General features: G+C 42.3%; 1 protein-coding gene across 12 annotated transcripts in view; it reads right to left on the bottom strand.

The window, feature by feature from the left end:
- The window catches only part of FARP2 (FERM, ARH/RhoGEF and pleckstrin domain protein 2), an 81,023-nt gene extending 53,371 nt beyond the window's left edge, over positions 1–27,652 (bottom strand). For 11 of the 12 annotated variants that reach the window (XR_005830726.1, XM_040613606.1, XM_040613610.1 and 8 more), the window contains exons 1-4: positions 27,080–27,590; positions 23,027–23,260; positions 5,256–5,360; positions 3,834–3,876 (exon numbers count right to left, since the gene is read on the bottom strand). Coding sequence is in view for 11 of the 12 variants with exons in the window: in XM_040613606.1 (XP_040469540.1) it covers positions 3,834–3,876; positions 5,256–5,360; positions 23,027–23,230 (352 nt within the window). In the remaining variant the exon portion in view is untranslated. The other variant, XM_040613607.1, reaches the window with a different exon arrangement.
- Between the last annotated feature and the right edge of the window lie 283 nt (positions 27,653–27,935).

Raw genomic sequence — 27,935 nt, 5'->3', positions numbered from 1 at the left:
CAAGGACAGCTCCCCTGGAGCATGTGGAACCAGAGAAAGGCAGGACAAACAGGGGAAAGATAGACCCCCACTAAAAGGCAGAGGAAGACCTAGGAAGGGAAAAACTACCACCCCTCTTCTTTCTAGACTTTTTCTCTTCTGGGCACTATGAGCAGGATATCCCTGCCTTTCATGACCGGACTGAACCTCAAAGCCAGCCCTACTTACACATGACCTCCAGAGGTGCCTTCCAGCCCCATCCACCCTGGGAGCCCGCATGCCACTGCTGTTTCAAAGCAATCTTAGCCAAATTTAAAAAAATAAATAAATAAGCAAATTTATTTGAGCACATTGGTAAGCAACAAGCCAGTCTGCTTTATCTTAAGTACCAAGATCTCTCAAAGCTTGACAACGTCCACTTTAACTTCATCAGCCTCAGAGTACACCAATTCCTTCTGCCTGGAATACCCAACTCCCACACACCAAACATTCCTCCACACTCTCACCCTCTTGTTTGCTAATGGGAGAATAACAAACTGCTTTCTGCCAAGTAGCTGGGAGAACTAACTCTCAGACTATCGCAGCTGTCAGAAGGGCAGCTCCCAGCCTTCAATCCCAGAATTACCAAAGCTTTGCTGAACAAAAAAACCCTAAAATCTGCACCCTAATTACAGTGCAATATCTAGAAATGAAAGGAGGCTGGAAATAACACCCTATAACAATACACAAAGCTCGCATTTGGCAGAGACTTAAACCTTACTAAGGATTTTATAGCTCTTGAGACATACCAAGGGAGGAAAATAGTTTTAATGATCCCAGTCAAACACTAGGACCTTACATCAAATTTCTGAAGATCCTCAGACTTTGGAAGACATTCACAAGGTTAAGAACCGGCACGTTACTCACACCAATCAACTGGAAAGTATTGCTGCAAGAGCAATTCTGGCAGTGTTTTGAGCATCGCTTACATCGAGTGACAATAAATAATAAAAATAAAACCATAATACTGCATATTTGCTTCTGTAGCACAACTCCTCTTTTTTTAAAAAAATAAAATCTTGCCTTTAATCTATACATAAATCCCATTCTAATTAGAAAAAGAAACACTGGGCCAGTCTTAACTAAGATGCAAAATTTATTGTAGCAAGTCTAATCTGAGCAAAACCAACAACAAAATCAGAAAAAACTACCCATGCAGGTATGGCGAATGCAACACTATATAAAACTGGCAACACCTCAGAGAAGGTACCCAAATGCCAACCTGATATTGTGAGCCCGTTACAAAGTCAGAAATTTGGATCTAAACTCCTTGCCTTCTGGAGTGGTTCAGTGGTAAAACTGACTGCATTTATTTGAAATTAATCAAAAATAAAATCTTTATCACACAACACAAAGTTCTATACATCTCAGAATAGGTCACTAACCAAAATTAATTTGAATTAATGTTAATAATCTAGATTTTTGGTTTTAGACGGTATGTCAAAAACTCAGAACTGCACGCTTACGACTACACAGCAATCATCATCAACATAAGTAACAGATTTGAGCTATATTACCTTAAAACACATGATAAAATCTAGCATTCTCCTACTGCTGGACTAAAAGGTACAAGGTTAACTCCAAAATCATTAAATTATTAAAAAACCAAACCAAACAAAAAACCCAACCCCAAACAAACAAAAAAAAAGAACCTAAATAAAACTTCTCAAAGTGAGAACACTGGAAAAGATCATCCCTCCATGCCAAGTTCAGGCATTTCATGCACACGAGCAGACTCCACAGATCTCTTTCTTGCAGAATTTCACTTTCCCTTGGGAAACAGCCAGCAGCCACAGGCAGAGCAGGGCTGAGCAGAGGCACGAGGAAGGAGCAGGCCACCTGTGGGTGCACCAGCTGCTCTCAGCTGCCCCCAGGGAGCCAGGCAGAGGGGCACCAGGGAAGGGCAGCCCCAGCATGGCCAGGGCGTGCAGAGGCTGAAGCCCCAGCAGATGTGGCTAGCCTTGCACAGCTGTATTGTCAGATGTGTCTTCCCATTACCATAGCTTAAGTTGCTTACTTCTGGAATGTACACATTATCAAGCAGTTAATTTTCCTCTTAAGGCTTTGTATTCAGCAGTACTGTCAAAGGAGTTCTTCGGAAGATGCTCTTTACAATCATATGTTAGTTAACCGATTCAATGAAAGAACAGCTTAAATTACTATACATGCAATTAATGTTTAAATTGTAAACATTTTCAAGACTTTCTACAGTCTTGTCTCATTTCAATTTTAAAAACAGCAGAAAGCCAGGAAGGGATTCAACTAACTTAGAAAGAATAAAAAGAGCTCTCACCCAAGTTATCAGAACTTTACAAATTTAAAATTTATTTCAGAGCTTGAACATGTGCCGGACAACTGACTGGTATCTCCTACAGATTAAGATTAAAAAAAATTTTAAAAGAAATCTTTCAGTGTCACTGCCACAAGAGTGGTAGACCACCAAGCAGCAGAGCAGCCGTAAATGTTAGCACATCCCCATGGTTTTAGACCATTTTAGAACAATATATGTACCATCAGAGAAAACACGGCCATCAGCCTATGGCCTAAAGCCAAGCTTCCCCAATTTATGTTGTATAGAAGAGGATACTGAACGACTCAGCAAGCGGCATTGCAGATGTGTGGTCCACCACATCTTCTGGCTAAGACGTAATTCCTTCCAGCTAGGAGCACTGGAAAAAGAGTATATAAAAAGATGGCACTCCAACAAATTATTTTTGGAGGGGAAAACAGAGAGTGAACATATTATACACCCTCCTAAGGAAGACTTCTTTTATATCTGGTTTGGTTCTTCTGCTTAAAATACAATGGTGGTAAAAGGTAAAATCATGACCTTAAAGTTAAAAAAAAAATCTAGCTAGAATTGGTGATTTCTTATTTTCTGGCAATCAGTTTTAGGCAGAAGAATAACTAAAAACTACGTCTCAATACTAAATTTCAACTTTTTTAATTAAGATTTTGAAAGGAGTAGGAATCCACCACTCCTTCCTGATCTTGTTCATTCACAAAGCCTTTACAATCAGAAAGAAAACAAGCAAACAGTTTAACCCCATTCTAGAGGAAAAAGAAAAGGTTTATATAATCTTTCAGCACCAGAACTAGCATATTGTATTCAATTATGTTTAGCTTTTGGAGTGTATATCACATTACTTTTTAGAGTAGCATAAAGCAAAGATAGCACCACTATTGCAGTATCTTCCCAGTCAAAGAGCAAGAACAGATTTTCACAGCTGAAGCAAAGGGGACTCCAAAGCTGCTGCCACCCACCAGGCGGGTGACTCCTACCTCTGCTCTCTTACCAAAGCTGCTCCTGAGCACATTGCAAGAGTTTTTGAGAATGACATGGGAATACCCACCCCACTGAAACTGCCTGCATGTCAGCAAGCTCCGAGTGCAGCTCTTTGCAGCCTTTCTGAAAGGCATATCAGCTCTCAGACAGGATTTCACGACTGCACATGCTACCTCCTCCCATGCGACGGGTGCAACAAGCCAGAATATTCCTTTTTCTTTCCACCATAAGACAACACAACTTACAAAAGCTCACAAAAGGTTTGTTTCACTTAAACATAACACCAGTTGATCCAATCTATCTAGATATTTATCACAGAGAAAGAATCATATCTTCAGTAAGTTTCCACTCCACCTACCACCTACTACATATTAAAAACATCAGATTTACATGCCCAAACAGGAACTATCACCCCTACTAACTACAATTTTCAGGGAAGTATAACCAGTAAATCAAGTAGTAATTGTGAAAGCAACCCACATAAAGCAGATGCAAATTAAGGAAAACTTCCTTTTTTAAAACTACTTACTCCGTACTTGTTTAATAACAGGTTTCATAGGTTCCAGCCAAATCTGAAATTAGAGAAAAAAAATTACCAACTGACATTTATATTTGAATACAATATGAAAACATCAAAAGTAAATTCAAATAAAGCAGTAATTTATGAGTATGCATTTCTTCTTTACTGCAGTAATGCAGCAATTCCTTTGCTTTAAAAAAAGCATACTTATCTATTTGAATTGACATTTACCATGCATCAATAGAAAACCCACTGATCTGTGCTTAAAGCTCATCTGGACAGAAGAGCCAAGTAAGCAAAAGCAAACCACCACTGCCAAGATGACAGAAATGCCAAAACACACATCTGTAGACAGGAGCCAGGCTACAGAATTACAGAAGGTCTGGAGAACACGACAAGGTCCAGCTTGTTTTCCCTTCCATGCTTTGTCCATCTCTCTTACCTACCTGCTTAGGGATTTTAAATCTGTATTTTCCCACAAATTTTCCTCTTTTGAAAAGCGTATTTTTGAAGAAAAACTATCCTTGTTCTAGTAAAAGGAGTATCCACAAAACTAATACAAAGTATTCTGATGCTCAGCTTCGCCCCCCACCCCCCCCAAACAAAAAAATTGTAACAAGACAATTATGTTTGGTCCTTACTAGTTACTTCTCTGTCTGAGAGCCAGCCAAGGAGCTACAGAACCTTATTAGATGCAGAAACACTTTAAGATACTTTGCAGAAAAAAACAGAAGCTAAACAAGCTTTACTGTATCTCTTTGGCTCAAGCGCAGTGTGTACGAGTGCTATTAGCATTCTCTATGTTTTCAGTCATATTTTCTGTGTGTGAGACCTAAAAATAGACTAAGTAATAGGAAAAAAATTAGAACAGTTTTGGGAGCATTTTCTACTTTAGAAGCCACACTGTCCTCTTTGCAAGGTACAGGGATAAGCAACTTGTACAGAGTGCCAGCATTCATCTAGCTCACTGATTTAAAAAGTTTGCAGCTCTATATGCCTGCTGACTTATGTTTATTAGAAAGAGATCATAATGACTCTATAGGGAAATTAACTGAAGACTGAATAAACTGAAGATAAATACAAATACTACCAAAATTACACATTGTAATATGACTTCAGAAGTATTCAACAGACTACACTGAGTTGATGTTTCTCCTTTCAAAGGGAACAAGGATTTTATTTATATCCCTGAAAATGGGAACATCAGCAACGACTCAACTGCTTTACCCATTCTTTTGAGATTTAACAAGAAGTAGAATCTGCCTCCTCCCTCTGCTTTACTAACTGTTGTTCCGGTGAGTGAAGCAGATTTACAAGAATCAAAAAGAATCTTAACAGGAGACCCCAGCAGACTTTGAAACTTTTGACACTTGAGCAACTGCATTCACTCAACCTTTTAATTATACCAATTTGTCAGAGAACTGTACATACCCAATATGATTGGATGTTCTGGAACTCGATCCCAAAGTAGTCCGATTCAATCAAATTCAGATGCTTGTAAACTTCTGTCAATAATGTTTGGCCATAATATTTTGACTGAGGAGATGATGAAAAAAATACAGTGAGATTGATATGAATAAGTTTACAGCAACTTAAAGAAAAGTTATGGCGTTCTAGAAACTGTAGAAAAATACCTTAAAGATTTTTCACATTATTCTTGTCACTATAACAAGTAAATACCCAATATACAGGCACGGCTCCATACAAACAATTCAGAGAAGCAGAGGAACTCAAGCTGGAAGGAGCCGCAGGAGGTCATCTACGTCCAACCTCCGGCTCAAAGCAGGGTCAGCTATGAGACCAGACTAGATCAACTGCAAACTACTTGCAGCTCCTTCAATAAACTAGCACTACTTGTTTGTGTAGCCGGACGTTGTTGCTCTCCCCCGGCTGCAGTGACCTGAAGCAGGGGCTGCCACCCCCACCCACCGTGTTTGGACACACGCCCCCTCGCTCACACCGACACCAGGGACTACACAGCCACCCACGACATTCACACCAGCAAGACCTGAAAACGTATGCAGCTACTCTAAGCAAGCCCACGACAGCTGAGGAAGGCTGGCGCAGGGTGGTTTGTACCCGAAGAGGATTCAGCCCTGACCTAGGAAGCCCTGGCTGGTGGGGCAGGAAAGCGAGCGCTGTGCAAGCAGGACTCAGGGACTGGCTGCCAGGGGTGACACCAAGTGAGCAGCAACTGCTTATCACAGCACGTGCAAGGCCTTTGCTGACAGAACTAGAACTCGTCTTCTACAAAGGAACATATTTGAAAAATCTTAACCCTAACTTTTTTCTTACAACAGTGTTCAAGAAAACCCAAGGTGATAGTATTTATTCTGTTAATTAAGAAATAAACAGGAAGGCTACAGTTCCCTGCTAAAGAAATCAGCGGGAACCCAAACACCCTCCTCTCACACCATGTTTTCTGGGTAGTCATTTGCAATGAATCCCTGCCTCAAGAAACCCACTCGCCACCCCTTTCCACAGTCAAGCTAGGGGCAAAACCACAAAAAAAAAAAACCAGCAAAAAGCAGCTACAGTAATTCAGGAAAAAAACGGGACACTTTCACAGCGCACCCAAACCAACTACTCTTCAGTCTGCTTATTAAAACATACCAGCTTGCTCTCAGCATCTATTACTGCATGACTGCAGCAGCCACCACAAGAAAAAAAGCATTAATGAACCCGCGCATTAGTCCATCCGGATCACACAGAACAGAATCCAAAGGGGTTTTGCAACCCTCAGTACCTGTTCCAGCAACATACAAAAGCTAGCAGGGTGCAGAGGAGGTAGCATAGCTCCTGGGATTCACGTTCTACCTCAGACCATGGAAGTAATCCTGCAACAGGGTCCGGCATCACTCTGGTCGGCCGGGTTATACAGCAGAACACACCTCAGGTATTCATGCCACCAAGGTCTTGTTTATTTGGAAAAGTCACAAGTACTGGAAGACTCTGCAGGCACACAGTTCTGTAATTGACTCTTTAAACTCAGAACAGTGTATCTTTTAAAAGTATTAGGCATTATAATAAATTAGTAATAGAATTAGAATTATTTAATAAATTGCAAATTAAAATATCTAACAGAAAGAACGGGCCACTTTACATTAAAAACAGCTAAAAAAGATGGTCCAAGTCAGGGAAATTGTTTCACATTACTGAGATGCGTAAAAATTCAAGAGTACTTGCTTCTTAGAGGAAAAAGAGATTAAGGGTTGATGTTATAAAGAGCTGTGTGCAATTTAGCTAAATACCTCTGTACCACTTTAAAAAAGCGAAGACAAAAAAAGTACGACAGCTCTGTCTGTACTGCAGACTGAAATAGCTTTGGTAATTGCACTGACATGAATGGAGCCAACTGAATCCAACACTATAACTCAGGAAAAAAGTACAGAAACAGAAGAGCAACACGAGTTCGGCTTGTCCTTCTCATTCACACTTTCACAAGTCAGTTATCTATAAGGGCAACCGCAGGTGTGAGGCACAGGTCACACAAATTCACCTAGCACAAACACCATTCATTCAAAAAGTTTCTTGGTATCATGCTGGATCAGGCCAGTGACGCTGAAACTCCCAAACAGAACTGTGAATCGGGAGAAATTATCCCGTTCATCACTTCAGTGGACAATGAAATAAGGAATGACACAGGTAAAGTAAGGCACATCTTCAGTAAAGAACATTCTTGCTCTTCTGCCTACAGACACATTTCTCAGGCATGTTACAGACTGCTTGCCACAGGTCACACATGCTGCTGGCGAAATGCATTTTAAAAATTCAATTTTTAACTTTCAAATTAAATATATTTCTTGCACTTCTGAATAAATCTTAAAATAGTAACAGAAGATGTCCTTAAATATAGTAGGATTTTTTTTTTTAAGTGTACAGATACACATTTATTATTGTTCACTACTGTTCACAGGTACCACAGATCTGAGAAAGGAATACTTTTCAGCCAGCGATACTTACAGAGATGCAGCGATACCCTGATCAACCTCATACACTTCCATCTGCAGAAGACAGCACACACCAGCCTACCTTTTCACAAATCTAGGAGTCTCTAGAAGCCATTACCTGGAGATGTCCTGTGACTCCAAGTCTCTTAATTTCTCATTTGTGAAATAAGCAGTAATCCTGGTTCTGACCACCTTCTGTTAGAAGTGATAAACTTGGATTAACTTGTAAAAGATCTAACAGCTGGACAAGTTTTACAATCAGACTGTGTGCTGTGTTGATTAAGGAAACTGTGTCCTGTCCATGGCTAATTATACACAGGTGTTAAAATTATCCTGATCACTCTGTAATACCATGCATGGGAGAAACCTGTGTACTCAAACCGAATTACATCTCTGTGGCTCCACCAAGCTCCATGCCCAATGACAGTCCAGCTGCCTTCATTCCTCCCCAAAGGGCACCCTGTATGCCATACATACCCCTGGCATCTCTCTACTTCCAGTGTTGAGCCTGCGCTCCCATCACGAGAAACTAGACACGAAGAAATTAAGATGGTTGCAGCTGGGAGCACTTTGCAACTGATAAAGGTGCCATCTAAATGTTGAAAGTGCAAAATTATTTTGCCTGGGCTATCAACTATAATTTTAGGCGTCGTTTGTAATAACAAGTTAAGAAAAACCTCATTCTAAGCTGAATATCATTTCATAGTACTTCCTTCAAAGCATAAAGCAACGATAACAATGCCACATTTTAAAAAGAACAGTAACCATTTTATTTTATGTTATTTTAAAAATAGGTTACAAAAGCTTGAGACAGAACAATCTTCCATTATTAAGTCTCAAATGCTGTGGGAAAATTCTTCTTACAGCTATTTAGTTCCTCAAATTGTTTATTACATTTATAGCCACCCATTCCAAAAAGCTTAACATTTTGAAGTTGACAAAAATGAAAGTTATATAGTGGGAAGCTCCATGCCATTTTTCAATCTGCATAAAAGCAGCACAAAGAAAAATCTTTTAAGTAATTAAGTAATTACTGTAATTTTGACGTCAGGGCAAGAAGCTGCATGAACGCATTTCAGAAAGGTCCTGTTTTCAATACAAATTCACAACACTGCATATTTCCCATTCCAGACTTCTCAATTACTCTTTATATTCTGCCAAGACGACGACTACTGGCATTACTGAATTATTCCACATAAAAAAGAAAAAAAAAAAAAAAAAAAAAAAAAAGGTAAAAAAAATTAAATAGGCAGCTAACAAAAGCTTTCCCAGTGACCCTAGGGAGGGTCAAAATTACAGCTGTAGCTGGACTACAGACTATTTTAACAAGTCATCTTTAGAAGACTGTTCAATACAATAGATTTTTTCAAATCTATTTGTATATTCAGATCAAGCTCGAAAAGATCCCTCAGAGCTATGCAAGCATGCAAGCAGGGTATCCTGATGGGCAGTGACGCTGCAGAGGGCCCTGCATTGGCAAAACACCTGCACAGCAATCCCCTGCCCACATGCAGGAGTAACACCTTCAGACCACACTCAGTCCTAAGCCAAAATCAGACAGGAATAGAAATTAATAGGAACAAGCATTTTAAGCTGAAGTTTCTTGACTGAGGGAGGTATATGTATTTTTTTCTCCATCAGAAAAGTAAACATACTCAATATTAGCAATTTTTAGGACAGAGAAGTAAAATATAAATGATTTTTTTAAAGTCAGAACAACAGTTATCTTTGTTTTATCATCACAACTGTCATTTCCTATTTTCTCAAATATCACTACCTACACAGCAGATCCTCCCTCCCTCCGTCATAACTTAGCTTAGGAAGACAGGCAAACTAAGAATGCATAGCCTATGACTTTCAGTAGACTGTAGTTCAGTATTATCAAAACCAATTCTGCCTCTGTAACTCCCAAACACGTCTTCCAGAACATATTAACTTTTTGCTTCCACGTATTTTAACTTAAATACCAAAAGAACCTAGTATTTTCATAATGTATTCCCATATTCCAAAAGGGCATTCCAAAATGCCCTTGCTCAAACTTTCCAAAAATGAAATCCACTTTTGGCAGCAGTTAAGCTGGAGGGCAGACCCAGCGGGGGGGTGGGGGGTGGGAAATCAGTCCAAAAGCCACGAGTTTGGAAAAAGCAAAGGTATAGAATGGAAACTCTTGTGCAGCAAGAGCCAGAAGAGCCACTGGTCCCCAACTTCAGCAAACACCAGCTGACCCTGGATTTTGTGTTACAGAATTCTGCAGCTGCTGGGAGATCAAATCCTGCAGTAAACAGGGTATTGGCATGAGAAGTTTTATTTGACATCATCACTGACAAGTGGCCAACATGAAGCAGCCTGTGAGTGGCCAAAGAGAAGCACTGGCATGGAAAGTAAACTGAACTAATTTAAATCAAGACCTCTTCACCATTCACAGGTAACTTTTTTCTTCTTCTGGTGCACTTTAGTGGTCTTCCTAATGAAAAAGTCATTTCTCAGCTTTTGGCAAATTAAAAAAAAAAACCAACAAAAAACAACTGGCAACTAAACATGGTAATTACACCAGACTTGCTATTTCCTTTCTTAACCAGAAATATACAAACATTTCAGAGTTTATAGTTCTGTTTATCTACAGCCCTTTTGTAATGTTAGATCTCTGTCCAAAAGACATAAAAAAGACCTTCAAAACTCCCTATTAATAACTACTATTAATACCATGTATAAACAATAACTGCATTTAAAAATACAAGGTGTACATTTAAATCACATTTATTAGAAAGAAGGAAATACTACAGGATGGCAAGGAGCACCATTCATTAACTTTTTGTTTTAATGGCTAAAACAAGATGACCTTATGGTTCTATACCTAGTTTTTAATCCACAGACTGGAAAAGTAAGAAATAACTCTCATCTTTTTCAGGACTTTACTAGTTTCTTCAATTTTGATTGGAACAAGTAACTCAAATGAAAACAGTCCCAGCCTCCCCACAAAAATGGGTACCTAGGAAGAACAGATTATCAAACCCTGGTTTCACATGCTCAGTCAAATGCTGCTTAAATACTATTTCATTTTATTATCTGAACATTTAACAATGACTTTTAGCTTCAATTATTTCAATTTTTCTTTCAATACTTCATGAAGAAAACTGTATTTTAAATACAGGTATTTGTTTTATTCACTCATATACCGACAGGTCCCAATTTCAGGTTGTTTTACTAAGAAAATGCCAAAAAGTTCACAATGCATTTAATAACTTACAGAGCATCAAACAGCCTGTGACGTCAGGGGATTTGACTCTCTTGTACAAGGTCCTCCCTGCTGCTTCACTCTGCTGTGGTCCCTACCTGCCACTTACTGCAGACAGCAATCCTATTTCTTCCAGAACTCGGTCAAGAGCTACAGGAGCCAACCCAGCATGCACATAAGGTTTGTGAAACTTCTTCCAATTTTCTACTCCAGTCAGTGATATGAAGTTGTTTTTTTAAAATAAATAAATAAATAAATAATTCCCCAACACACACACACACAAGTGAGCATAGTCCAGCTGCCAGCATGCCAGGGGTCCCCCACTGGCAGTGGCAGCCTTTCTGCCCGGCGCTGGGGGAACCCCAGCTCCCCCAAAGGAAGCTAAACCCACTCCCAGACCTTGTCTCCCGTGCCCACAGCCTGCCCCTCACTGTGCCCGCAGGGCAGTCCCAGCTGCTGGGATGCACCACTGTCAGAGCAACACCCCCACATCTGCCCCCAGCCACCTTACTTCATGGTCACAGACTGAACTCCGGGAATACACCGCCAGCCTGAAAACGGCTTCATAACTACTTCACAAATTCAGTCAGCATATGTTTACACCTTGAAAATTTGCTTTCTTTTTTTTTTAATATCGTGTCGCAGTATTTTCACATGGTGCTGAAATCCAATTTACTCAAACATGGAAATTGCGAAACCAAATAAAACTTTCTAAGCCATTTTCATTTACTTTATTACATTATTATGCATATTGGATATAACTGTTTTGTTTAAAAAATATTCTAAGACTCCCCTCCCAAGATTTTTTGTCCTAAGATTTCAGTGGTTGGTTTTGTTGTGTTTTAGGGGGGGGGGATTAAAGAGGTTTTTTGCTCTTAGTTTTTTTTTTAAAAAAAAGATAATCCACAGCCAGACAAATTATTCAGAAATGTAAGCCTCTGACTCGTTCAATTAAGGTTAGCTTTAAAACCTGTGATCATTTCAAGGTTCCAGCAGCATTAAAGCACTTCACTGCCAAATGAACCAGCTCTACCCAACAAACATGCTTTTCCAGAGTGGTTAGACTTGATGGATGCCTGGAAGTAGGAAAACAATAATTTGTTGACATGGGAAAAGATCCCCAACAGGGAGGGAATTATGCGAATGAGATTGGGAAATGTATACTTAGGTAGACAGCATGTAGAGACAAAAACGGTCCCAAGTTCTGAACGTGCTCTCATATCGAAATACCTGAAGCACTCAAAACACATTGTGCTCAGAGAAAAAACAAACGGCACCACAGTTAAGCATTCAATCAACACGTGGTCCCCAAGTGCCATATACAAAGAGCACATGGAAGAGCCACATTAAAAACACTGGGTGTTGAGCAGAAATTCTCTCGCTTTCATTGCCTAGAGAGAAAAATACAAACGTGAACCTCCCTGTTCCTCTGCTTCATACACTACCTGGGGAAGAGGTAAGCCACCGAAATTAAAAACCTGGACCACATCATTGGAAAGAGTCTCACAGGACGCTACCACCTGACTATTAGACACGACAGTTAATGCTTGCTAATAATTAAACATTCAGACAGCAGCAACAGTATCAGAGAAAGCAGCTGCTTTAGGGTGGCTGATCCCATGCAGCGGCAAAGATCACGCCAGTAGGGATGCCAGAAAATTGTGCTAATGGTGACACTGGGCTTCTTTTACAGCATGCACTACTTCAATTAATCTGCAAAGGGCCAGAGCCACATGACACTGACAGTCTTTCTCAAACATCGAGTGCACACTCAAAAGGGTTCAGCCTCATCAGCATGCTACATTAAATATCTGCACTATTTCACGCCTTTAAACAACCAGGTAGCTGAAATAACCAAGGTCGGATACAAGTGCCTACTTATAAAAATGGCTTTCTGTCAAAATCAGCTATATGCCATTACTAACCATTCTCGAGAAAAGCCTTCTACTTGAAAGTAAGGTTCAAAACAGAATGTCGAAGCACCTATTTTGTTCATGCAAGCTGTACAACAGTGTAATAAAGCTAAGAAACTTGAAGTTAGGAGACTGATGGTATCATTTTTTCTCCCTGAACTTTCCCATGCACTTGTGTAAACCACTGAACCTTCCTTACACCTACTCCCTCTAACGTGCCTGGCCACCACCTATTTGGACTGTAGGCATTCTAGGAACTTGCACAGCATCGTTACACATACATATATGCATATAAATAAAAATCTACATTTTTAAGTCTTCTTAAATACAGACAATACTTTGTATCCCTTTGTTCATAAAAAAGGTTACTAAAATTACAAGTCTTTCTCCATTAATTATGCTTTTGCCTCAAAACCATCAGCCATGCCCACATCAACCAGATTTGATCTGGTCTTTCCCTGCAACGTCTTATGGCACTTCAGGTTGGCACACTGCTTTGAGGAAGCCTGCCCAAAGGAAACAAGTTTAAAAGATCAAAGAAATAAGACTGTCATGAAAGATTCTTTATACAGATTAGGTATTTTTACAGGAAAAGCCAAAACTTTGTTTTGTGCAAAACTGGAATTGTACCAGCTGCCTTAACATCACTCCCCACTGTACTTTGAGCAGAGGTTCATTACCATGGTGATAGGTTAATAAATACCTACAGGCCAGATTAGATAAGGCCAAAGCTTTGTTAACTTCCCCCTTGGCAGCACGAGTCTTTCCTACAACTCTGGTTTCAAGGCACAGTGATGCCTGTCCTTCATGATTTCAGTTGAAGACACATCGGACAGCTCTAACAGTCTCTACAAAGCCCTCTTTCCTTTTTTTTTAAATCAATATAGGTATTTTAGCATTTTAATTTTAGTGTTTTGTGCCCAGGCTCCACCAGGTGCTGTGCCCAAGCCTTCTGCTAGGGGCAGTCAGAGAAGAGCAGCACCTCAGATAGCAGAGATGTGAAACGTCAGCCTGGATCTCAGTGCTGGGAAAGCAAGCTTAAAACTGAGCTCCCGTTGCTTCTGATCACCCGGGGAAACATCACCTCTCAAGGCTGGCCTGAGCAGTGAGGAGGCATTAGTAGTTAAAATACTTCATTCCTCTGCCGTGAGGCTGGGCAGAAATTACTTCTTAGGTAACGTTTTCAAACCTGCTTTCACCATCAGAAATGCTCTAAAATACAGAAGCATGTGTACAAAACCCAAGCATGGTGCTACAAACCCATCAAAAAGGCATCACAAGTCCTACCGCAAGTGACAAGAGATTACGAAAGAGCAATATACTCCAATTTAGATAGCTTGACATGCGTTTCACCTCCCTGTTTTGTACCTGTGGGTTTCAAACATGCAGCTCAGGTCAGGGCAGCAGCACATTAAGGAGCTTTTCAAAGACTTCCAGGAGTGTCTCTGAACTCATGATATAGACTACTTGGCAGCTCAATTCTCTTTGATTTTTTTCTCCTTTTTCTTTTAAAATGCTTATTTTTATTAATGAACGACTGTTCCGTCAGATTGAGGGGTCTTCCCCCGCTCCATATCCAACATCACAGTCTTGAAAAGCAGATCTTTTACACAAGGCATCGTCACCACAGCACAGCTTTTTAAATATTCAGTTTACATGGTCTCCCTCTTACACAGGTAGGCAACATTGCGCTGCCAGAAATGCATTTTGCTGCAAGGAGAAACAGATGACACAGGTATGCTTTTGCAATCCTGTTTATTTACATACATGTTCACAAGGCTGTGCTTCTCTGAATTCTGCTGGGTACCAAGAGACACCATTCCTTGCTCAACATCAAGTCCCCTTTTTCAGTAGGCACTAACCCAAAATTTCTCTGAACTGCTTCGTAGCAGGCTGCATTTCTGTAGCTGTCTTTAGCTGGCTGTGGGTTGTTTGGGGTTCTTTTTTTTCACTTTCAGGCTCTCTCTTCTTAGAATACAGTATTTCTTACAGTTATTTTCATAGAATGGCATAAGACTGACCTGATTTCAGCTGATTGTCACTATCATTTGTCACTAGGTTATGAAAAAAAGCAATTAACACCTGCATGCTGCAGAAGTGTTTAAGAAACTAACAGTATTTCCTTGCTTTACTAGTCATGACAGCACAGTATTGGAATTAGTGAGGAACCTAACAGGTAACAGCTTCTTCTTTACAAGGTTGTGTACCAGTTACTTTGGAAGGCATCTGAAAGGAATTAAGTACAAGAATTGTACTGCTGCATGTATGCCAAGACCATTATGTTATGCATTGGTTTACTTTATCAGATCTCATCCAGACAGAACCATTTCAGGCAGAACATTCTCAGTGTGCTTACAATAAATTAAAGAGAGGTTAAAAAGGGTTCGGCTTTATACCAACTCAGTGTTAGGCTACGCAAACGTGGCTCTCTTCCTCAGTTCACTCTTCTGAACCCGTACAAGGGTTTTTCATCTATGTACTTCACATGCTGAAGCATAGGCACTATAGTACATCATAGCTATACAAACAGTTACGAACTCAATCCATTACATCCCTATTTCAAAGCCTGTGATAACACCTGATCACCATTTTACTAAATGGTTTCTGTGTTTTAAATTACAATATGTGCATATAATACACTTTTCATACAGGAATATTCAGACGTTTCTCCTTTGCTGCAGCGCAACTCAATTTTCTTTTTGCATAATGGGACACCTAAAGTCAAGAAAACTTTAAAGTAGTAAATGGTTTTTATGATACAATTTAAGTTTACATCTTCTCTTAAAAAAAAACAACAAAAAACAAACAAAAAAAACATACCAACAAAAAACACAAACACCAAAGGTCCATGAATAAAATGGCTGCCATTTTACCTTTCCCCACCCAATACCACATTCCTACATAGCATCAAAAAGGGCAACTCCCCAAACACAAAATAACAGGTCTAAAAAAAATATACAGTAGAATTAAACAGTACACAAATTGCAAAGCTTCAATTACTTTTTTTTAAAACCCTATAATAACTTCGAATTTTAAATAGTGAATTACTAACTTTCTCTTCTGAGGTCAGACTAAAATAAGTCCTAAGGCAGCTTATTTGCCATATTTAGGAGAGTCAAACCGGAGCAATGACAAACATCTGGCTATGATTCTTTCTGGAATTTTGATTATTTCTTCCCAGTCAGGGAAGAAAAACACAAGCTAACTAATACTTGATTCCTTCAGCATAGCGCTTAATAGGATTCAGAAGCAGCCTGTCCCCCTACTTCCCACATATTTAAGCTGTTAATACTTTTACAACACAGAGGGGAAAAAGCAGTTGAAGAGAGAGCGAGGGAGAGGCGGGAGAGCAGCTCATGCCAGAGCCTGGCTCTGCCAAAGAGGTGGCAGCAGGCTGCCTGGTCCTGCCGGAGAATCTGTAACACCACTAACACCGGCGACACGCTCAGGGTTTGCCATGGCCTGCAGTAAGGACGGCCTCTCTGAAAAATCAGAGTAAATGTTTTTCAGTGCCCACTACATGCTCTCCATTTTTAACAGATGTGTATTTCTTACTTAAAACTGCTCAATAACAGCATTTTAAGCTACATAATTTCAGCTTGAGCCCCAACAAAGTTCTTACAGGTACTAACACTACCGTAAGAAGTTACAGATAAGCAGCATTTTCCAGTATGCATGAGCCAAAAACACTCTCCAAACTGCAGGAAGTCACGACACACGTACAAGCTGTCAGATTGCTTCTTCGGCTGTCCTGAAATCCCTCCTGCGCTCCTAGCCCAGCTCCTGATTTCAGGACCCTTGACTACAGTGACTCATGGTCACAGGCTCTAATGGCTGGTCAGAAACAATGAGCACCTGAAGAGGTGCCATTTTCATGACCCCTTTTCAATTACAGATGCCTGCAAACTGCACAGAAACCAGAACAACTAAACATAGTTACTCTATTCTATTCTAAGCATAAGGATCTAAAGTAATTTTGCAATTTTAATAACTCAATTTGTAAATTTAAATAAACCAAGTAAGGATCATAAAGGTTGCCAGCAAAGACAGTATCAATATTGGACTGAGTAATCATCAATTAACTGTTTTCAACTTAGGACAGATTAAATCACTTAAATTTTGTAGTAATATAATAGTAAGTGTTACAGGATACATCAGTAAAGTCCAAAATAGACATGAGCAGGGAGAGGACAATACCTAATAAGTAAATACAGGGAGGAGGGGAGAAAGCATAATTTTTTTTTGACTAGTCTTTTCTGACAAACAGCAGTGGAGTCAAGCACTTCCCTCCCAGGCAGCCCACCAGTGTTAGAGGGAGAGGGACACACTGCAAAATGCCACAGGGATGAGGAACATGCTCTGTCTTTCACGTCCTTGGTAAGAAAATGAGAACAGATACAGCAACCTTCAAGAAAGCGAGTCATGCACACGGGAACAGGTCTGGTAGAAATACAGAAAACAGGAAAAATCCCAACAAAACAAAGCATTTTCCTAAGGCCCAGCTTCACACTCCAAGGCACCAGAACATCTGCACTCGCCTAACCCACAAAGCCTTAAACAATACTTCAGAGTATGGTGAGACTGCAAGACAAAACTGAAATCCCAGCACAAGAAACACAAGTTAGCTCAAATCTAAGGCAAATGCAAACCAACAAAGCTAACTCGTACTATTAACGCGTGCATAATACCAAGACTTATGTTTTATTGAGACACAAGTTACTTCATATTTTTTTTAAAAACCACAAAACTCATAGACTTGTGTACTCAAAGCAACCCAACAAACAATAGCATGAAAGAAAATATTCTAGTTTTAAGTTTTTGCACTGAGTAGAGCAGGCAGGCAGACCCACCTGGTTTTGCTGAGCACTAACTGTGCTATTATTTTATGACGGCTATAACAGTTCTACATAATTCATTCTCCTGTAGGTAAAAAAAGATAAAAGTTCAACTATAACATAACACCTAAGTATTTCACACTCTCAAATTATATTTTATGTTCAAACAGAAGGAGAAGAGGAAGTACACACAACTGAAGAAGTGTCAAGTTCTCCCCAGACAGAGTCTGATAAACCTGAAGCACAAGAATCTAAACTTCTCTTTCTGGGGCACTTTCTCAGAGCATAGAGCATAATTCATGTAAGAAAGTAAGCACACCTTTCCTACATAAGAAACAACATACGGACCAAATATTAAACATCACATTATGGCAGCAATTCCATTAAACGTCTTACAAGCTAGTGCAAAGAGAAAACGGGGTCAGAGAGGCAGACCTTACAGTCTGCTTGCCTACAGACCCCCAAAAAAGTATTGCATCGGAGAAAGCAGCTGGAAGATGCGACAAGTCTGACCCCTTTCTTGTTGACTAAACCATGATTTCACTTACTGGGATTTTAAGACAGCACCAGACTCTCACCTACTCAGTATCACTCTTCTTCCAACTACGTCATGCAAAAAGACCCCTTGTTTCCTCTAACCCAGGCACTCATGCTGTACTCCATGTCTTTGACAGCCCATATGTTTGTTGCTGTAACACACTCCACTTCCAACTCTACCACAAATGAACGCAAAAGCTTTCAGTAAGTGTAAATCAAAACTTCCTATACCCTAAATTCCTATAGCTTAAGTTATCCTTTCTTGCAGCACATTTTATTGTCTTCCATAACCAGCACCAGACAAGCACAATTTCTCCAAATGGTCTTTTTGGCAAATTAAACCCAGCCTAGGCCCTTCCACTTAACAGTCTGCAATATTTTTACGCTGATCAAAGGCCTCCATGCTTAACCTCTTAAGAAAATCAGGAAAGCTGGCAGAACTTCTATTGTAAAACCCTGATTACTTTTAAGTGTGCCCACAGTTTGAATTAAATTGAATTTTCCGATCATTCAGCTAGTAGTCTGCAAAACCACCCATTTGGACAGACTTAGCTTGGAGGGAATAGGACAGATACTCCGTGATATGGCACGTGCAAGATTTGAACTGACTGAACAAGCTGCCTATAAAAAGGGAAACCCCACATCTCATTAAAATAATTAATATTCCAGCCTAGCTTTGGATGGATATGTTTCATTCTCTTTTCTGTTTTGGGAAGAAAAGGAGAAACCATAAGCACCCAATTTTCAATTTTTTAAATCCTAGAAAACATTTGAGCATTACTCTATCCCCTAACACTCAAAACAGATTCCCTGGAGAAGAGCTCTGCCCCAGCATACTTTAAAGAACAGCTCACTCTTACTGATTAACGCGATTCATAGTTAGAAAGGAAACTTACAGTACAAATGGTGAGAGCGGGCAGAGACAGTGGATTTTAGACTAAAGGCAGTGGAATGTCACCATAATGACCTTTTAACACACTGTTCTAAATACTACAATAACATGAAGGAAAGGTTGTCCTTTCCTATTGTGTTCTTGTCCCATCTGTTATGCCACTTTGTCAGTCCTTTTCTTGCTCTTTGGCAAATTAAAAAACTCAAGTGATGGGGAAGAGCTATCAAATGGGAGTATCCACCAACACCTGCTGGGAGATAAGCAAGTGTTTTAAATGCATCTTGGAGAAAGGAGGGGATAATGAGGAAAAGCTGCATGGATTATATCATCATTGCAGCAACTCCGTTTATCCCATACAGTTAAAATTGCTGACGCGGCTCATTTTAGACAGCATCAGAAGCAAGGCAGTAAACAGGGCTCCTGCATCAGCTTCTCTACCACGCTGCACAGAGAAGACCCCTCTCCAGAAGCTGACCACTGTGCCTAGTCAGTCTCTTCCACCAACACACCACTTTTCTCAGTAAAAGGGTATTTACCATAGTTCCTAACAGAAAGAAGGGAAAATTATCCGAATAGAGGAAAAAAACAAACCCAAACACTTTTGCCATAAGTGACATCTCCAGAAGATAGTGCCAACAGCACCTGAGAAAGGCCTCAGTGTCCCACTACACTGTAGAATTATTACTGACCTGAATCAATACACACAAGCCCTACGAAACACATAATGACACCACCACCTCATTTCCACACCCAGTGGAAAAAAAATAATGCAAAAGCAAAGAGGAGTGGGCAAGCAGCACTACAATCAGAGCCTCAGTCCCTCTAGGACAGCTGCTTAATCACTAATTTCTCCCATTGTGTTTTAAAAAAACCCAAGAACATCTGTGCTAGCCCACACCTATTCAGTAAATGTGGCTGACACTTCCTAATTCTCTCCCACAATCCCCAAGTGAAAAATTTCAATTTTCCATCACAAACAGCAGTCAGCAGTTACTGCTATCCCAGCAGTCCACCGAACTTAGGAGGCAGAAGGTTACAATTTAATACCTCATCCCTGTTTGCTATCATTTGCTACCTCTTTAGACAAAAATGAAAGGCAATGTAGGCAGTGTATTGGCATTAGCAACATCAGAGTTGCTGACTATGGACCGTTTTGTGCTCGATGCTCTGCAGATGAACAAAGGATGACCCCTTCTCACTGCTTACAACACCAGGCAAAAGTTTCCAAGTTGTTCAGTTCCGAATGACCTTGTAAAGAAGAATAGTATGATATTAACTATGGCCTCAGCATGCTAGATGCCCAAATTCAGGTGTTTCTGTGGATGCCCAAACCCAAGAGAGCTTTCCAGGTAAAAAGAGAAAACTAAGATAGCTCCTAATTAAGGGAACCTCTATTGTGATGGGAAGAAAACCACCCACAATGGTACTGCATTGTGGCCCACTTAGGGGATGGAGCCAAGTACCTTCTTGCAGGAGACTACAGACAGGGCCCTGAAGGACCTTGAAAGCGGAGGTAAGCAACCTACATTTGAAGCTACAAAGAGAGGGAGCCAGTGAAGTGAAACAAAAAATGGTCAGGCAGTAGAAGCTGCTAGGAACAACTGAGTGGGTTGATACTCACTGCAACATGCAAAACGGGTACATACAGAGCAGGACTAGAGAGGCTGAAGCCAACAAGGTGATTGCAACAACAAAGGTGTGAAATGAGGTGGTCCTGGGATGGGATCAGTTTTAGCTGTTTAGTTAAATAGTACCACCCTACAGATTGCAAGCACGCCTGCACAGGGTGGCCTGCTAAAGGAAGTGAAGGAATCAGAGGTGAATATAAACCACATTATTGGTCAGACAGGGGAGACTGGAGTATGACTCACAGCAGCCAAAAAACTAGCGTGAGGAATTTATGTTTTATACATGCGAAGCTTGATGTTGACACATAAATATGAAAACCGAGTTTCACCAGGCAAAGGCTGATTTTATTTAGAGCTGAGAGACAATCCAGAGTTTAGACATCGTGAAGAACAAGCCACAGCTGAATTTACATTCAATGGTAAGACTTAACAACAAAGTCCTATAGGGCAAGACAAGGGGTTAAGGACGGAACTAAACTGGACCTGCAATGGAAGCCAGAGAGCAATGAAGATAACTGGGAGGATCTATAGCCCAGACTGCTAGAGCACATGAAGGAGAACCAGGTCAAGACAGTTTCAAAAAACGAAGTATTGTGGAAGTAGTGAACCATACCGAGCACAGGCAAGAACTAAGGGGAACCAAGGGAGGGTGCTCAGAGGTTAGAGAACAGCAGAGATGCTAGCGCAGAGCTCCAGGACAGGACCGCAGGGCCACCTGAGCATCAGCAAGTCTGAAGGCTGAAAAGGTTTCTGAGGCAAGTGTAGACAAGGCATTTTCCTTCAGCAGTAGATCAAAGACAATAAAATAGGCTTTGACTTTGTCAGAAAGAGCCAGATAAGAGTTATAAAGATGAAGAGGGTAAGGTTACTGAGGAAACTGGAAGATTTGCATGAGAAGAGCAGGCAGAGTTGGTACAGATATGACAAGGAAGAGAAGGAAAACATCTATGCTTTAGGCTATACAGGAGATTTCCAGTCATTAACTTCATGTAATAAAGCAGAGACTAGGAGTTAGAAATTCTTTCTTGATTTTAACAGTTTACAGTAGACTTGCATCAATTTTGAAAATTATAGAGTTGGGGCAGTTGCTTAGTGGTTTTTCTTCTTTTTTAAAATCAAATCACAAAAGCACCAATGTCTACACCAACTTGAAAAAACAAACAAAACAAAAAAAAAAATCACACATCAAAAGAATCAAAGTCACCAGATGTGGGTTGTATGCAGTAAATGAGGGGTGGATGGGTTTGCTGTACCCTCTGTGTCCTCAGGTGGGAGGATACAGGCACAGCCTCACACTGAACCAAAAAAAGAATTTTACAAAATTAGATTTCATGTTTGAGTGTTGAACAGCTGGACAGCAATCTATAGAAGACATCCCCAAAAGCCACTATTTCTTCAAAGCTCCATATCTTTTTTACTCTACTTGGAAAAACCTGTTTACGTCTATGCAACAAACTAAGGCTACAAGTGCTAATTTAAAAAGTCAGTCTGATACTAACGCAGAATATCTGATAGCTGAATATCTTCACCAGAACAGGTCTGTTTTGTAACAACAGATCTTTAGCCAAGCTAAAACTAAAATCTGAGGTTAATGCTGAGAATGAAACAAGAATCTGAAGAACAAAAATATTTTATTGTTTAAAAACAGAACCATCCCAATATGAGCACAGTTTGTATTTCTTAAGGCTGATTTCCCCAGTAGCCCAGCAAGCAGAGTTTTAATAGAAATTTTCAGAAACATCACTACTCCCCCGGTGCCTTCCTCCCAAAGTGAGGCAACAAGCAAAAACTTTAAACAGGAGCTAGTTCAGTTGAAGAGGAGTGAAGAAGCCATTAAAATAATTAATAAAAAATAGTAACTAAAAGAAAGCTCCTCTGCTGTCCCAGCTGCCAAATCAACAAAGCTGCAAGTGGCGCAGGAAGCAAGAACACTTTGGCAGAAGACAGTTGGTGTTCCCCCAAAGCAAATAACAGCTAAAGCTGCTTGTTACAGTATGTGCTTGTATTTAAAGGCTGTTAAAAACATAAAACATCTGTTATACTTAAAAGATTTTAAAACAGCAAGATGTGCTACTTATTTAACTACTTCTAAGTAGGTAAAATCCCTACAGGAATCTTTATTCAAATATCGCCTCTGTACAGTAGCACATCCTATGAGCTTTACATTATTGGAGGCTAAGTGTACTCGATACCAGGTTTAAACCTCTCTTACCTCAATGTCAAGTACTTCCACCGTGTTGTCCAACATCTTTATTTTGATCGGTAGGTCCCGCTCGTGCATTTTGGCAGGAGATGATGCCACTGCAGTAGAGAGGTTCTGTCCCGGCTCCAAGGTACTCACTCCCGCATTTTTCTGGACACCCAAACGAGAGCCAGGAGTCTGCAAGACTCTGTACGTTCCTTCTATCTCTCCCATCTTTCAGCACTGAGCAGGGTCTAAAGAAACCTGGAAGAAAATAGAAGGTTACCACCTGAAAGTTTTCCACTGACACCCCATATGAAAATAATACCCACTAAAGCACAATCACACACCAAGTCCTTATTCAATGCTCTTCCTCCCGCTATTAAAACCAATGAAAAAGTTGATGAAACTCAGGTCAAAAATCCAGCTACTGGGAAGAAAAATAAGTGGAGGAAAAAAAAACCACCCTAAAAAACACAACTATCCCAAAACATGGTTAGGAAACGGGATACTCAAACCTGTGCCCTCTACCCACTATCATATTGACATTTTAATTTCCAATTAATTTTTCTGCCAATTTAGCTCCCTAACCAAGGACACCACAAGCAGCACTAGTGCTGCTGACAGCACAAGAAAAGCCGCAGGCAGCGAAGGGTCAGGTAGGACTCTGCCTCTCACTGGTACCTAGCCATCCTGTTGACTTTGCTACAACATCGGACCACACCCCAAGATAACAGGAACAATTAACTTTCTTCATCCCCCAAAATGACGACTCATGCAAAACTGTAACTATGCCAACCAATGCTGGCTGCTCAGAGCCTTCATAATGCAGATTTCTGCAGCAGATAACAGTTCTTCACCTTATTAGCAAACCCACACTGTACCCAGATTAAGTCAGTGGACAAAAATCTCAATTACAGAAATCTACACTAGTTCAAGTAGGCTGACTCTTGTATCTTGATCCTTACTTTCATGGTTCAGTGGCAGTTGTTGAAAAGCAAATGTTTTAATTTGACACAGGGGAAAAAGACTTGCATGCCTCCCCAGCTCTCCGCGCCACAGGAACAGTGGCAATATTTGCACAGGGATTGCAGCAGGGTCGACATGAATGTGAGGCACGTGTGCTCAGGATGCGATGTGCCCAACAAAGCCACTGGCATAAAGTATTTGGCAACAGCGTGCAAGGCACTCAGCAGAAATACATGCAGAAACATACAGCCTCCTCAGTGCTTCTGGTTGCATTTCCCAAATATCACACTCCATCTGAGCCACCAAAAGTACGGGGATACTGATGCTGGGGCAGCCTTTGCATGGCCACCACACTACAAAAAATTCAATGAAGTGTTAGATTACTGTTTCATAATAAATGTGTTTTGTCTAAAAAGGAGTGAGGCAGATCATGAAAACATTCCTTTGTCCCTCTACGCTTTGAGTAGGCAGGCAGTCCGCACTGTGGATCTAAGTGGAACCAACCACACATGTAGTCAAAAATTAGGGGGGGGCAGGGTAGGTATTAATCTTTGCACCCACTGAGACTGGTCAAACATCTTCCTGGCTTGCAGAACAGTGGATTTCAGCTTTATGGGTTTTTTTCTTTTTATACTTGCAGACACCTGTACAGATAAACTTGTCACAGGAGAGGAGACAGCTGCCTCCTTCCTAATTACACTACAAGGCTTGTTTGGCTTAGGTGTCTCTCAGAGCCCTTGTGAGTGCTGCAAAGCCATGATGGAGCTCGAGACCACTGCAGAGACACCTCCAGTTTCCCAACTGACAACACACACAACGAGAAAGTGTGAGAAGGATGATCACAACCTTAGAAGTGTGTGTACACTGCCCAGTGCCTAACCTACCAGTTTTAAGGTGACAAACTAGCAGAAATTTTCTTTCTTAGACTGTTTTGCGCACATCTTTTCACTGAACTTCCCAGTTTGCGTGGCCATGCAGCAAAGGAGAAAAACTTTTAAGTTTTAAAATCACTGCAACAGCAAAAATCAGCAGGGCCAGCTGCCCAGGTTACACCTCTAACTGCTAATCTGAAGAGAAACCATAGCTCTGTGTCATCTATACCGCCTTGATACTGTGTCCTTGTAACTTAACCACATGGTAAAATTTTGCTACTACCATTCAGATGCAACTGAAGCTGCTCAGAATCAGTTACACTTTTCACAAGGCTATTTATTACACAACTGCTCTTACAATTAGTACTCCATGAACACACTCATCCCATTCTGAATAAAGAGCTACTAGAAGGGACAGACGCTGCAGTTACTCAAAAGGAAAAAGACATGAGCAGTGACAGCCAAGGTAGCACACGGAGCAGCCTCATGGCAGAGAGGCTTTGGCAGCCTCGCCTCCAGCAGAAGCCAGCGAGTTCCCAAAGGCAAGGCAGGCAGGCCAGCCAACTCCAGGCTAAACGAGGAGATCTTGGGTATTTCTACTAGCTTTAGATACCAGCAAGGAGAGACCAAAGTCACATCAAACAGAAACTGCAGATGTCAAAGTCCTTCCTCACAGGTCTAAACAGGAAGAGTGAACCCAGGGGGGCTAAGGACGCTTTCCTAAAAATACTTGCCACTAGACTAGTCTCCAGCCAGCATATACTGATATTTTAAAGGTCTAACAAGCACCTAGGCAGAAAACACAACATGCAGAAGCAAGCCACGTTTCCCTAGAAAAGCAGGGCCCTGCCCGCGCTGTACTGCGGTTGAAAGCATTTCTCCACGCCACATCCAATTCCTCTCCGGTGCACACTATTAAAGCCATTACAATTACTAAAAATTCCCAAATAGCCTGACCTGCTCCAATTGCCTCAAAAACCAGAAGTGCGAGAAGTACTAACCAAGCCAATCACTATTTCCAGTTTCACCACCAATTATAGAAACGTATCATGTTTTATGTAAGCTAACTATAAATGATGTTTTTTAACAAAAACAGTTGTGCCATGATTGAGGAAGTATTTCAGTTAAAGGGGCTGACTAAATGGAACGCGGAGGAAAACGAAAGAGTGAAGCCTGACAGGCTGCAAGCACCAGGAAGAGAGGCTCTGCGGGCAAAGCAGAGAAAGTGTCCAACAGCACCGAAAGCCTCCCACGCCAGGCAAGCTGAACAAGGTCTCATTTACCCTCTCATGAACGCAAAACTATAAGGCAATGTTACCACAATATTAGCAGTTCTAAGGAAAAAATCTTCTTCCTTGCATTCACCCACCCAAAACTTCTTTGCACTAAGTGTTTATCCTGATAATTTCCTATAAATCGGGACCAGGCACCAAAGCTAAACGAGCTTCCTGAAGAACAGTAACAGAACGACCATCGCTCTCAGCCCCAACTGAAGGAGCAAATGGTACAGAAATTTACAAACTTTAAGCAGCTATGTACTTTTTATTGCCTTTTCGAAAAAACTTCGAAACCACAATGAATTTTATCTTCTACTTGGATGCAATAAACTTATTTTTCAGAAGCAAACCAGTAGTTTTCAGCTAGCAGCAAACCTGGAAAGGCAGCTTCCACCTGAGGGTATGCCCGCTCAAGATACCACGGGCTTTCAAAGGAACTCCTCCTCCGACTACAGTGTCTGTTGGTCAGTCACAAAGTCACCACGATGCTCCAACCCCTGCCTGTGCAGAAGGCTGGTCAGAAGTAACACCAGTCTCCCAGCTCCCCGGTGTGAGCAGGTTGATCCGTGCCTCCCATAGGAAGGGATCCCCACCACCTGCACTCAGTGGGAGCCTGCACAGAGCAGCGAGGGAGCGGTCTCAGCAGGAGCTCTCAAATCAGGTCCCTTCAGTCCACCAGAAGCAAACTTTACTCTTATTTTTTCACCAGGCAGTAACGCCCCATTAGCATCACTACAGCAAAATGGCACCAACCGACACATCAGGAATCCCACAACTACAACGAAGGGGGATGAAGCGACGATAAGCGTCCAGCCGCAGCCAGAGCCGCCCCCCCCGGGCCCCCGCTCCCCTTACAAACACCGACCCCGCCGGCAGCACAAGGGGGGGCTCGGGGCTCCCTGCCGCTTGCCTGGATGGAGAATGAAGGACCGCAGCGGATGAGCGCGGCTTCAGGAGCGCTTTACCTGCCAGCAGGGAGCGAGGGCGATGCAGCAGCAGCCCCTCGCAGCCCCGGCGAGCTCCGGGCGTCCCTCGCAGGGGCAGGGGCCGGGCCGGCCGCAAGTGCCCAGACGCTCCCCGCCCGAGAAGGCAGCCGCCCGGCCAGGCCCTCGGCAGCGCGCCGAGCAGGAGCTCCGCAGCCCCCCGCCAGCCACAGCCCGCCGCGTCCTCAGGGCGGCAAGAGCGGGGACCGCGGCCCCCCCAGGGGCGCGGGGAGGGCCCCTGCCCCGGCCGGGCTCCTACGCGAAAGCCTCCGCCCGGGGCCGCAGCGCCCGACAGCGGCCGCGGGCGGCGGAAGCGCCAGACGCGCAGGCGGGCCGAGCCGCGCCGGGCCCCGCCGCGCCGCCGGGCCTGGGTCACCGCCGGCCGGCAGCCCCGCTCCAAGGCCCGCCCGGGGCCTGGGGACCCCCCTCAGCGCCCGGCCTGCAGGGCCGGCTGTCAGGGCGGCCCGGAGCCGCGGGCCCCGCCGCGCCGCGCCTCGCCTCACCTCACCGCCGAGGGCCACCGCGCCGCGCGCCGCCGCACGAGCCCCGGCCCCGCGCCGCCACCGCCCCGCCCCGCGCCGCCATTGGCTGTCCGGGGCTGGGGGGCGGGGACTCGGGGGCCGGCAGCGGGGCCGCGGCGGAGTCCCCGTGCCTGGGGGAGCGCGGGGGTCCTGGGCCCGCCGGGAGCGACCGGCTCCTGCGCCCGAACATACCGTCCCCGGTCCCCGCGCCGCCCGCAGGGCTGCCGTGGCCCGCTCCTCCCTGCGGCACCGGCCGGGCAGCTGCGCCGGACTTTCGGGGTTATTAAAAATTAAAGGTGGGGTTTTTTTTTAAAAAA

The sequence above is a fragment of the Falco naumanni genome, chromosome 13 (assembly GCF_017639655.2).
Source record: "Falco naumanni isolate bFalNau1 chromosome 13, bFalNau1.pat, whole genome shotgun sequence".
Classification (NCBI taxonomy): Eukaryota; Metazoa; Chordata; class Aves; order Falconiformes; family Falconidae; genus Falco; species Falco naumanni.
This window is presented reverse-complemented; position numbering and strand designations above follow the sequence as displayed.